Genomic DNA, 12,079 nt, shown 5'->3' with positions numbered 1-12,079 from the left:
TAGGGAAACTAAGGGAAAAGGGGCCTGCGTGCCTGGGTCTGGCTGGAGACAGGGATTGGAGGGCATCCACGGAATTCCAGGGCCTGTTTAGGAGCACACTCGATTCCAGTACAGTACAATCATGGGCAAGTTACCTGACCTCTCTAAGCCTTAGTGTCCCTGTATGTGAGTGGGGATTGGAAAACCCATCTCATGGGAGGTTCTGGTGAGACTCTGGTGAGATAATGAGTGTAAAATGCCTTCAGCTCATCACTCAAGAAGCGTTTGCTCTGCCCATGGAGATGCAGAAGCCCAAAGAGAGGAGCCAGGGCAGAGGGGCTGAGGCCTCCTGCAAGCTAAGGCCTCCAAGCCATGCTCACCAAATTGAAGACGTGGCCGTTTCCCCAGCACCCAGCAATAATATAGCCAAATGATTTTCACAATTTCACATTAAATTTTAAAAATATTTTCACATTTAATATTTAATATTTTAATAAGGGTATAGCTCAGCGGTAGAGTACATGCTAAGCCAACATGAGGTTCTGGGTTCAATCCCCAGTACTGCCATTTAAATAAATAAATAAACCTAATTACCTACCCCCTGAAAAAGCAAACAAACAACAGCAACAACAACAACAAAAAACCCATAGAAATAAATAAATAAATAAATAAAAATAAAAAAATTTTTTTCTCCCAAAGTTTTATGTTGACAAGTTTCACAACTACAGAAAGATTGAGAGAATATGAACTCCCTACACTCTTCACCTAGATTCGCCAATTGTTAACATTTTGCTGCTTTTGCTTTCCCTCTTTATCCACATAAAGGTGGATATAGAGCATGTGTTTTGCTACCACTTGAGAGTAAGTCACAGACAACTTGAACTTCGCACCTAAGTACTTTGCAGGCGTCTCTTAAGAATAAGGAACCACCAGAAGTTACTATTATTATTAAAGTTAATTTATGTCAATGTGTTCCATATATGCCCATAAGTATTATTCCCAGGCATCAATAGGGACCACTCTCCACCAGCCTCTTTGCCTCCATCAGCAGAAATCAAGTCAGAGTCTCAAGACTCCTCCTACCCTTGGCGGGAAGCTCTGCTCTCCATGCTCTCACACTCACAGCTGGACCACCATCCTACCCTTGCCTCAAGACCATCAGAACTGCCCTGCTCTTTGTCCCTGTTGCTCAGTTTCCCCACAGGGGCTCCAGCTCCTGGGTTCTCCATAGCTCTGACCATCCCTTTTTTGGATTCCACCTCCACTCTCAGCTCCTGATAGCTGTCTACCACATGCTCAAGAGTTGATGGTCCATCTTCAGCAAAAGCCCCCATGTCCTTGCCCCCTTCTGCAAAGAGTCCTTAACCCTCCTGCTCTAGCAGAAACTTTGCCCTCCCTGGGGCCACTTCTGCTCCCTGCCTCCTGACACACGGACTCACATTCCTCCTGCCACTGGGCCAGGAGGTACGGGAGGCGTCCTCCTTGATCCTTGGGCCACTGATAGATGTCCTCCTCTCTCCTCCTTTCAAGTACTCAGTTTCGAACTCAAGTTATCAGCTTACACCACCCACTCTGTTTCAGACATCTCCCAACCCATGCATGGCTCATTCCTTGATAATTCTAGCTCCTGGCTTGCTGTCACTGTCTCCATCCTACTCCTATTTTAATTCTTAGAGACTTTGCTATACATGTGGATGATCCAACTGCCAGGTCTCTCAGTTCCTTCAGCCCATCTTCTCCCATGACCTTGTCTTCCATCTCACCCCAGCCACTCACTCCATAGCCATACTGGAGAGCCAGCCACACTGTCCTATATGGGAGCTCCTGGTCACATGCAGCCACTGAGCACCTGAAATGTGACTTGTCTGGAGTCAGATACACTACTGTTGCACAACGAGGTCCTGTGACTTGTCTGAATTGAGATAAGCTATGAGTATAAAATACACACCAGATTTCAAAGACTTAGTGTGGAGAAAAATATAAATGATCATTATTAATTTTTATCTTGATTGCAAGATGAAATAATATTTTGGATACATATATTATTAAAATTACTCTCACTTGTTATCTTTTACTTTTTTAATGCAGCTACTAGGAATTTTAAAATTACATATGCAGCTCATGTTTCTACTGGAAGCACTGCTCTAGAATTTTTTATTTTTTTTTAATTGAAGTACAATGTGTTCATTTTTGGTGTAAGGCATAATGTTTCAGTCATACATATACATACATACTCCTTTTCATATTTTTTCATTATAGGTTACTACAAGAGATTGAATATAGGTCCCTGTGCTATACAGAAGAAACTTTTTGAAAAATCTATTTTATATATAGTAGTTAATATTTGCAAATCTGGAACTCCTAATTTATCTCTTTAGATCTTTTTATTGTGAATGATGGCGACAACCCCCTCCCCATAATCTCAACCCCAAGCATCCTACTCTCTAACCAACACCCCTACCTTTCCAGGTCTCTCTAGCACCCCAACTCCAATAAACTTTTGACCCCATTGGAATCTACAATCCATTGATTTTGCCACCCTTCTGCTGTCCCTCATCCCTTTTGTTTCCTTACGTCCCTCCTCACACAGCCTAAATTCCACCTCAATTGCCATAATCACCCCTTTGTATGAATGTATTCATTCATTCAGCAAATACTGGTTGAACATCAGTTCTGTGCAGGACGCTACTCTAGACACATGGAACACCTCAGAGAACAAAGCAGACACATTCCCTGACCTTGTGGAGCTTGTATTTTGGTGGTGGGAGAAAATAAAAAACAAAGAAGTAAATTATATTAGATGTTAGAATAGTGGTTCTCAACTGGGAGGAATTTTGCTCCTCCTCCCAGGGGACATTTGGCAGGGTCTGGAGACATTTCTATTGTCACAACAGGGGGAGGGACATCTAGAAGAGGTAGAAGCCAGGGAGGCTGCTAAACATCCTACAGGGCACAGGTCAGCCCCAGACTACAAAGGATTATCCAGGTAAACAACAAGTTTATACCTTGTAGTAACCTATAATGAAAAATATGAAAACAAATATATGTATGTATATGTATGACTGAAACATTATGCTGTACATCAGACATTGACACAACATTGTAAACTGACCATATTTTAATTTAAAAAAAAAGGATTATCCAGCCCCAAATGTCAATAGTACCTAGGTTGAGAAAACCTGTTCTAGAAGGTGTTAATGCTTTAGGGAAAAAAAAAGTAGAGTGGGATGGAGGGATTGAAAGAGGAATTTGGGTTGGAGAGTGTGATTTTAAATAGGCTGGCCAGGCCTGGGTAAGTCTCACTGAGAAGGCAGCATTTGGCGGGGAGACCAACTGGGCTTGCTATTTCATTGAGAAAATTAAAGTATCCACCACACGTGCCCATGTACTCTGCCTTCTCTCCAATTATTGTGGCTGGACTATTCACGCTCCTAGCAAAAGACAAGCCTGCCATTTGGTAAGTCCCATTCTCTCCACCTGCTCAAGATAATCGGTTCAAGGTCATGAGTCCTCCTTTGGCTCCTATTAAACAACAGCCACAACACGACCTCCTTTAACCCTCTTCTCCCTGCAGCTGCCATCTTATTTTTCTCCTTCCCTTTGCTGTAAAGCTCCATGAAAGAGTTGTGTATTATCAGTCTCTTCAATTTCTTTCTTCTCATTTTTCTTGAGCCCAAGAACTTGGGGCTTTTTCTCCCCAAATGCTCCTAATGTGGTCACCATGGGTTCTCACAGAGCAAACTGCAGTCAGTCCTTGGTGCTCAGCTTGCTGACCTGTGGGCAGCACCCAACCCTGTCGATCACGCCTCTGCCTTGGTCTTCTAAACCAGAAACCCCTCTGGTTCTCTTCCCATCTCTCTGGCCTGTCCCTCTCAGAATCCTTTGCTGGTTCCTGCTGGTCCCCCGGAACTCAGTCCTTGGTGATCCCCTCTCCATATATCCCTCACTCAGCTGCCCTAGACGTTAACATCTTATACAATATAGTATGTTTAGGGGGATGGTAGAGCTCAAGTGGTGGATGCACGAGGTCCTGGATTCAATCCCCAGTACCTTTTCCAAACATAAATCAATGAATAAACCTAATACCTCCCCCTCATAAAACATACAATATGGTATGTTTATAAAAACTTATTGATGAAAACTATGAACAAAGCTACAGATTTTATTTGAATTTCATAAGTAGGGCTCCCAAGACTTAACTAGCTTAGTTTTAAAAATGAAAGTTCTATTCCTCTGAAGTCCCCTCAGTCCTGGGAAAGCTGGACAGTCAACCACTTTATTCCCCAGTTTTTCCACTAATGTCCTTTTGTCTGGTCCAGGATTCAATCCAGAACACCACATTGCATTTAGTGGTCCTGTCTCCTTAGTGTCTTCTAATCTGGAACAGTTCCTCAGTCTCTCCTTGCCTTTCATGATCTTGACACTTATTTTTTCACTTTTGTGTGTGTGGGGGGGTGGGTAGAGAGGTAATTAGGTTTATTTATTTATTTTATTTTTTACTTGAGGTACTAGGGATTGAACCCAGGATCTCATGCATGCACGTGCTCTACCACTGAGCTATACCCTCCCCCACCATGACCTTGACACTTTTGAGGAGAACTAAGTATGACCAGACTGAATGTCCCTCAGTTCGGGTTTGCCGGATTTTTCTCATGATTAGACTAGACCAATGGATTTGGGGGAAAAACCCCACAGAGGTGAGGTAGGGAAGGAATTTGATCAATTTTATTCACTGCTATATACCCAGTGCCTGGGACTGAGTGGTTGGCCCATTGTAGGCTCCAAAAATCTGTTTGTTAAATGAATAAGTGAATGAATGATTCTGTAGAAATTATTTAGTATTGTTTTGAAGTTTTAAAATGTTAATGTAAATACTACTCTATTATACATACTGTTTTGCAGCTTTTTTCCTTCAACAATATACCTTGAAGATCCATTTTAGGATGCATAGAGCTACCCTGCTCTTCTTTTACTCTATTACAAATAATTACAATGGTTCTTTACATGTTCCTCTTTGCATATATGTTAGATTTTCTCATGGACAGAGTGCTAGCCATAGCGTAGGTACATTTACCTGTTACTAGATACTGAGAAATATCCAACGAAAGTGGTTGAACACATTTACAGTACTCCAGCAGTATTTGAAAGTACCTGTTTTCCTCACATCTTGCCTACACTTGATAACTTAACAAAACTGACGGCCAGAGGATGCCAGCTCCCTCCCGGGCCTACATCTCCCAGGATGCACTGCTGTTCCTATGCCTACCTGGTCTGCGTGAAATGGAATCCCTGAGGACCTCAGGAAGGTGGCGCTCCCTCCATTCCTCACCTACCTCCGCGGCTTCCAGAGCAGCGGGACTACCACTCCCATAAGCCACTGCGGCCCGGCCGGCCCGGCCACCATTTCAAGACTTGGCAAGGGCAGGAGAGGGCCCCGGACTCTACTTCCCGGCAGGCAATGCGGCCCGAGGGGCGGAACTGCATTTCCCAGCAGGCTCCAGGCGGCGGGCGCCGCGGTGCCTTGTGTGGGATGTAAGCGCAGAGGTGGGCGCGGGGGACCGAGGCCAGGACTCTCCTTGGGATTTGGGGGGCTTGGCCTAGGGGCGCCTTCCAGACAGACTCTAGGGCCCCGGGGGTACGGTCGCAGAAAGGGGGCAGGGCGGCCATTGGGGGTCCTCCTCGGGGTCCTAGGGGCGCACCCCTGTCGGGGCCGGGGCTCCTGGGGTTGTGCGGGACAAGGAGGCCCTACAGCCTCGGCTGAGGGGGTCTCTTCGACGAAAGAAGGGGAACAGATGAGCGGAGCGTGAAGGGGGCGGGGAAGCAAGGGTTTGTGTTTGTATGTGTGTGGAGGGGGTGTGGAACGCTAGCCGAGCCTAAGGAGGGGGCTCCTCTGCCGTGCCCACCCGACCCTCCCTCCCACTGCTCGCCCGCAGGCCGAGGCCCGCCGCCATGGGGCTGAAGGCCGCCCAGAAGACGCTGTTCCCGCTGCGCTCCATCGACGACGTGGTGCGCCTGTTCGCTGCTGAGCTGGGCCGAGAGGAGCCGGACCTGGTACTCCTATCCTTGGTACTGGGCTTCGTGGAGCACTTCCTAGCTGTCAACCGCGTCATCCCCACCAACGTGCCTGAGCTCACTTTCCAGCCCAGCCCTGCGCCTGACCCTCCTGGCGGCCTCACTTACTTCCCTGTAGCCGACCTCTCCATCATCGCCGCGCTCTATGCCCGTTTCACCGCCCAGATCCGCGGCGCGGTCGACCTCTCTCTCTACCCGCGAGAAGGGGGCGTCTCCAGCCGCGAGCTGGTGAAGAAGGTCTCCGATGTCATTTGGAACAGTCTCAGCCGCTCCTACTTCAAGGATCGGGCCCACATCCAGTCCCTCTTCAGCTTCATCACAGGTTGGAGCCCGACAGGTGGCAAGGGGCGAGAATCCTGTCACACCTGATAACCTTGGCCCACCTCTTCGCAGCAATGTATGGTTTACAGAGCCCTTTTGAGACCTGTAAGCCTTGTGAGGTGGGGCAAGTGTTATGTTCCCCTCTGCAGCTAGGGAAACTGAAGCCCAGAGAGGGGAAGTGATCTGCCAAAGTCACACAGAATGGCAGGGCTGGTTCTGGACCCCAATCACTTGACTCCAAATCCATTAGCCCACCCTTAGCACCCTCCTCCTTGCCATTGAACAGCTACAGGAGTCCTGCAGCCCAGCCTGAGGCACAAAGGTGCAGCTGCAGATTTGGGGAGTAAGGAGCCAAAATTGGGCTACATTTGAGACAATTAAATGAAATATCTATGAACATGTTTTGTAAGTGAACAGACCAGGGCTTCACCTCAAGAAGCTTAAGGCTCAGGGCTTGCAACAAGCTTTTCTCTTTGTTCCAAGCCCAGTTGACTAGCCATCAGGTCTTGGAATCTGAGGCTGCTTCTGAACTTAGCAGGAAAAGAGTACAGAGATAAATTAGGAGTGCCTGCCAGTGGGTGTGTAAAAAGTGTTGGCCAGAGTGTCCTGTTTTTGCCATCCCTGTTATGACCTAATAGGTGCAAAAAAATGAGGAAATCCTTAAATTAGCAGAAATACATAATGCAATTGCAGAGAAAGAGAGGGTCAAAAGCTAAGTGGAGCTATGAAAGTCCAATTCCTGTTGGGGATGGGGAATGTGAAGGGGGAGGGAGAGGCTCTGAACACATAGGTGGAAAGGGATAGAGGGATGAGGGGCAGGAGCACCTGAGGTTTGGGCACAGGCTTGGAAATGAGGGCGGGAGAGAGCATGGCCCATTACTACCTGGCCCCTTCCTCCAGGCCAGAGCTCAGAGAGCCCTCTCTCTTTACTTCCCCTTCCACAGGCACCAAACTAGACAGCTCTGGTGTGGCCTTTGCCGTGGTGGGGGCCTGCCAGGCTCTGGGTCTCCGGGATGTCCACTTGGCCTTATCTGAAGACCACGCCTGGGTAGTATTTGGGCCCAATGGAGAGCAGACAGCTGAGGTCACTTGGCATGGCAAGGGCAACGAGGATCGCAGGGGCCAGACGGTCAACGCGGGTGTGGCTGAGCGGGTATTCCCCCCCCCCACCTTGTCCCCTTCCCACTCTCCTAGCCCAAGCCACCCAAGGAGCTCTACTTTCTTGGGCCACACTCCCCTCTTCCTATCGCCACCTACATATGTCAGGAAGGGGAGGGCCCCTTTCCTGACTGCCATTCCCTAGAGCAGGCACAGGCGGGCCATCATGTGACATCTGGTCTTGTCCTCTCCCAAGAGCTGGCTGTACCTGAAAGGATCATACATGCGCTGTGACCGCAAGATGGAGGTGGCATTTATGGTGTGTGCTATCAACCCTTCCATTGACCTGCACACCGACTCCCTGGAGCTGCTGCAGCTGCAGCAGGTGAGGGGTGCCTGTGGGACCCTGCACGCCAGGGCACTTTCCCTTCCTGAGCTTCAGCTTCCTCTTCTGTAACTGGGTGAATCATTCCTGGCCTGGATTTTCCCAGGGCTCTTGGGTGGAGGAATTGAGACATGAAAGGGCTTTGACTCCTCTACGGGGCTAGTTCCCGAATTCTGGCTTTTCCCACCCAGTGGGAGACCCCTTCTGGTCCTGGACCAACCCCTCTGCTTTGTAGACTGAGAACCCTTCTTCATCCTCCAGCTCACTCTTCTCTCCTTTGGCCCCTAGAAGCTGCTCTGGCTGCTCTATGACCTGGGACATCTGGAAAGGTGAGTATGGGGAAATGGCCAGGCTGGGCCTCAAGGTGTGTGCTTGGGGGCAGCCAGGACTCATGAGCCTTTCCCAGGTACCCTATGGCGCTGGGGAACCTGGCAGATCTAGAGGAGCTGGAGCCCACCCCTGGCCGGCCAGACCCACTCACCCTCTACCACAAGGTGGGGACATCTCAGGAGGGTATAGAAGGGAGGCCCAACAATGGCTTGGGTCCCCTTCTACCTGGGGTCTGGGTGGGGGCAGGTGAGGAGAGAACTTTATGTGTGTTGGGGGGGTGTTGTCTATGCAATCCCCATTTTGTATTTACCATGTGCATATTCAGTGCAGTCAGGGTTATCTAAGGGGTGTTCTGGGTTCCCTCTTCTGGGTTTGTCTCCTTAGCCCTACCTTTTCTACTGCTTGTCATTATATTTCCTGGAATATAGTAGAGATCAAATGTGGTGAGAGCACTGAGGAGGGGGTGTTAACTTGGTGGGGCTGGGGGTTAGGGTGGACGTTGGGCTGGGCTTGGAGGGCCTTAGTGTTTGTGTGGCAGTGTATGGGAAAGCCGGTAAAGGGGTGGACCCTGAGTTCGAAGGATGACCCCTCCTCTTCCTAGGTCTTGTTCTGTGGGGTGCCTGCTGCAGTCTGGCCCAGGTGTCAGCAAGCAGACCTGCAAACCCCGGGAGGAGCACCTGGTAGAGAGGATGGGGTGGGTGAGGTCACTTTGGAGATAAGACTCCCTGGGATCTGCCTGTTGCCCCTCCTGGGCGTGATCCAGTGGAACATTTGTGCCATTTGGGGTAGCTGGGGGCTGCCTCCCTAAGGCCCGTCTGCTTTATCCCCAGGGCATTGCCTCAGCCAAGACCTACTACCGGGATGAGCACATCTACCCTTACATGTACCTGGCTGGCTACCATTGTCGGAACCGCAATGTGCGCGAAGCCCTGCAGGCCTGGGCTGACACGGCCACTGTCATCCAGGAGTGAGGATCCCCCTACAGGGCCTCAGCCCAGCCTTCTTCCCTTTCCACCCAATTTCCAACCACCCTCCTACAGGAGTAAGGCCTGGGTCCCAAGCTCTATGCCCTGTCCATCCAGTCACTAGACAGCCAAGGCCACCATCACCAGAGATAGGGACCCCTAATGAGGGCCTCACACCTTTCCTTCCCTCCCTCCCCTCTCCTAATTTCCAGCCATCATCGTCCAGCTGTGGAACCCGCATCCCCAGCCCTTTGCCCCTCTCCTCATTCTTGCTCTGGGCTGACACAGATACCATCATTTTGGAGTGAGGACCCCAGCCATTCACCTGGTCCCTGGATGACCCCGGAAAAGAAACCAGGGCTCTACCCCTACCAGGTCCCTGGGGGTACCCGCCATGACTGAGACCCCACAGTGCCCTACTGCTCTCACAGCTACAACTACTGCCGTGAAGACGAGGAGATCTACAAGGAGTTCTTTGAAGTAGCCAATGATGTCATCCCCAACCTGCTGAAGGAAGCAGCCAGCCTGCTGGAGGCTGGCGAGGAGCGGCCAGGGGAGCAGAGCCAGGTGAAGGGCTGGAGCTCCAGCCGGTGTTCACCTTCCCACCTGAGCAGGGCCCCCAGTCACAGGACGTGGCACTGCTGCATAGGACTGGGGACTGCACAAGGAAGGTGGCCCAACATGAGAGCTGTGTTCTTTTATGTAGTTGCCGATGTCCTGGGCCTGGGTTTGAGGGACCTGAGGTAAATGGGGTGGAAGCCCATCTCTTTCATGGTCAGTGTCCCTCATTCAGTTGAGGGGGTGAGGTGGAGGTCAGGGATGGTTCCTCCCTTCCCCCAAGTCCTGACTAAGGATTGATTTTGTAAAAGGAAAGAGGTTCTAAGAATTCTCTCCACCTGTGCTCCCATCTTCCAGACCCATGGCTCTTTGCCTTGGTAAGAGGTCTGGCCTGTGCCTCTGATAAGGGGTGAGTAATGGGGTCTGAACTGTGCCCCCCTTTCCCCCTTTCCCAGGGCACCCAGAGCCAGGGTTCTGCCCTCCAGGACCCAGAGTGCTTCGCCCATCTGCTGCGATTCTACGATGGCATCTGCAAATGGGAAGAGGGCAGCCCCACGCCTGTGCTGCACGTGGGCTGGGCCACCTTCCTCGTGCAGTCCCTAGGCCGTTTTGAGGGACAGGTGAGGGGCAGCTGTGCAGGGTGGCTGGGGAGGACAGGTGGTGACAGCAGCTACAGGGGAGTCAGAACCTTTGTAGCCCTGAAGGGGATCTGCCCATCCCCTTTGGGTGCAGCTGAGACTGAGGCCCCATGACAAGATGGCCCAGGCTGGGTCCTAGGGTTCTAGCCGCTGGCCTGCAGCCTTTTCCTCAGCATGCCCTCCGTGTTCGGCCCAGGTGCGGCAGAAGGTACGGATAGTGAGCCGCGAGGCGGAGGCAGCCGAGGCAGAGGAGCCATGGGGCGAGGAAGCCCGAGAAGGCCGGCGGCGGGGCCCGCGGCGGGAATCCAAGCCCGAGGAGCCACCGCCGCCTAAGAAGCCAGCGCTGGACAAAGTTCCCAGTGCGGTGCCAGGACCCCCTCGGAAGCCCCCAGGGACGGTCCCGGGCACTCCCCGCGGCCCTGAAGGCGGCAGCTCGGCTCCGGCGCCAGCTCCCGCCGCATCGCCGCCACCGGAGGGTCCGGTGCTCACTTTCCAGAGCGAGAAGATGAAGGGCATGAAGGAGCTGCTTGTGGCCACTAAGATCAACTCGAGCGCCATCAAGCTGCAGCTCACGGCGCAGTCTCAAGTGCAGATGAAGAAGCAGAAGGTGTCTACACCTAGCGACTACACTCTGTCCTTCCTCAAGCGGCAGCGCAAGGGCCTCTGAAGTACCCCGGACTCCCTATCGGCCTACGGGGAGCCCGCCCTCAATCCGGATGAGGTTCCCTCCCAGCCCTTAGCGAGCCCAGGCTCCGCCCCCGGCCAAGAGGGCCTAGGCTTAGACTCCGGGCCCCACCCCTACCCGGAACCGAGGCTGCTGGTTCCCAGAGTAGACTCTACCCCAGAGCACGAACCGAGGGCTGAGCCCAGTCATTGGAATATAGAGCCCATCCCCCAGGATCCCAGCCGGCCAACTGAAATATGACCCTGAGCCCATCACCAATCTTTAAAGGTCCAATCACGGAAAACTCAGGCTCCACCTCAGAACGAGGCTCTAACCTTCGGCCTGACCAGTGTTGGCTCAGGGTTGCTTCCAGCCCAAAGGGCTGAGATTTCGTCCTAAACCCTAGAAGCATAGGTCCCGCTTACAGCTCGGGAACCAAGGACCCCAATCAACCCGTAGGAGTATATTTCCGCACTTCAGAATTCCATCCCTTGGGAATCCAAGCTCCCTACTGCTAAGAACCTATGTAACGCTTCCAGAATTTGGAAATCCTAGCTTCTTCCCTTCCCTATTTTACGAGCCTGGGACACGAAACTCCGCTCCCGGTCTGTGAGAATCCTGAGCCCTGCCCCCTTCCTGACCAAACTGGCCCCAGATCAGAGCAGACCTCTCTTCCGACCCTCTGGGAACCTCCCCGAGGTCCAGCCCGTCTCGGGTGACCCCGGAGGAAATCTGCAGGGGTTTGTGAGTGGGTGAGGGGAGCCTGATCTCTTCCTGTTTTGTACATAGATTTATTTTTCAGTTCCAAGGAAGATGAATACATTTTGTAAAAAAAAAAAATAAAAGTAGTCCGTGTTTCATCTGGGAATTTGGAGGTGGAGCGCCCCCCCTTTCCTCTGCTTTCTGGCCCTCTGGGCTTCGGGCTCCCCACCTGTAGAGCTCGAGGAACCGGTGGCGGCGGAAGAGCCTCGGCGCCGTCGACTCCGCCCGGCACAGGGGCTGCCCCTCGCTGCAGAGGGCCGGTCCCGCGGGCGCCTCCTCCCGGTTGGGCGGCGGGGCATCCCCGGCA

The 12,079-nt window shown here is 51.7% G+C and overlaps 1 protein-coding gene across 3 annotated transcripts; it reads left to right on the top strand.

Annotated features, from left to right (window-relative positions):
* Positions 1 to 5,444: 5,444 nt before the first annotated feature.
* MEN1 (menin 1) lies at positions 5,445 to 11,878 on the top strand. Of its 3 annotated transcripts, none has more exons than XM_006216675.4 (10): positions 5,445 to 5,511; positions 5,913 to 6,373; positions 7,317 to 7,525; positions 7,727 to 7,855; positions 8,144 to 8,184; positions 8,262 to 8,349; positions 9,016 to 9,152; positions 9,582 to 9,717; positions 10,164 to 10,328; positions 10,543 to 11,878. In XM_006216675.4, coding segments are annotated over exons 1-10 (1,839 nt in total). In that variant the 5' UTR covers positions 5,445 to 5,509; the 3' UTR covers positions 11,014 to 11,878. The 3 variants fall into 3 exon arrangements, with proteins under 3 accessions (XP_006216737.2, XP_015105340.1, XP_072826345.1); XM_015249854.3 differs by having other exon boundaries at positions 5,460 to 5,523; XM_072970244.1 differs by having other exon boundaries at positions 5,492 to 5,614.
* The last annotated feature ends 201 nt before the right edge of the window (positions 11,879 to 12,079 follow it).

Source organism: Vicugna pacos, chromosome 10 (genome assembly GCF_048564905.1).
Source record: "Vicugna pacos chromosome 10, VicPac4, whole genome shotgun sequence".
NCBI classification, from domain to species: domain Eukaryota; kingdom Metazoa; phylum Chordata; class Mammalia; order Artiodactyla; family Camelidae; genus Vicugna; species Vicugna pacos.
The sequence above is the reverse complement of the archived record's forward strand: the minus strand, read 5'-3'. Positions and strand labels throughout refer to the sequence as shown.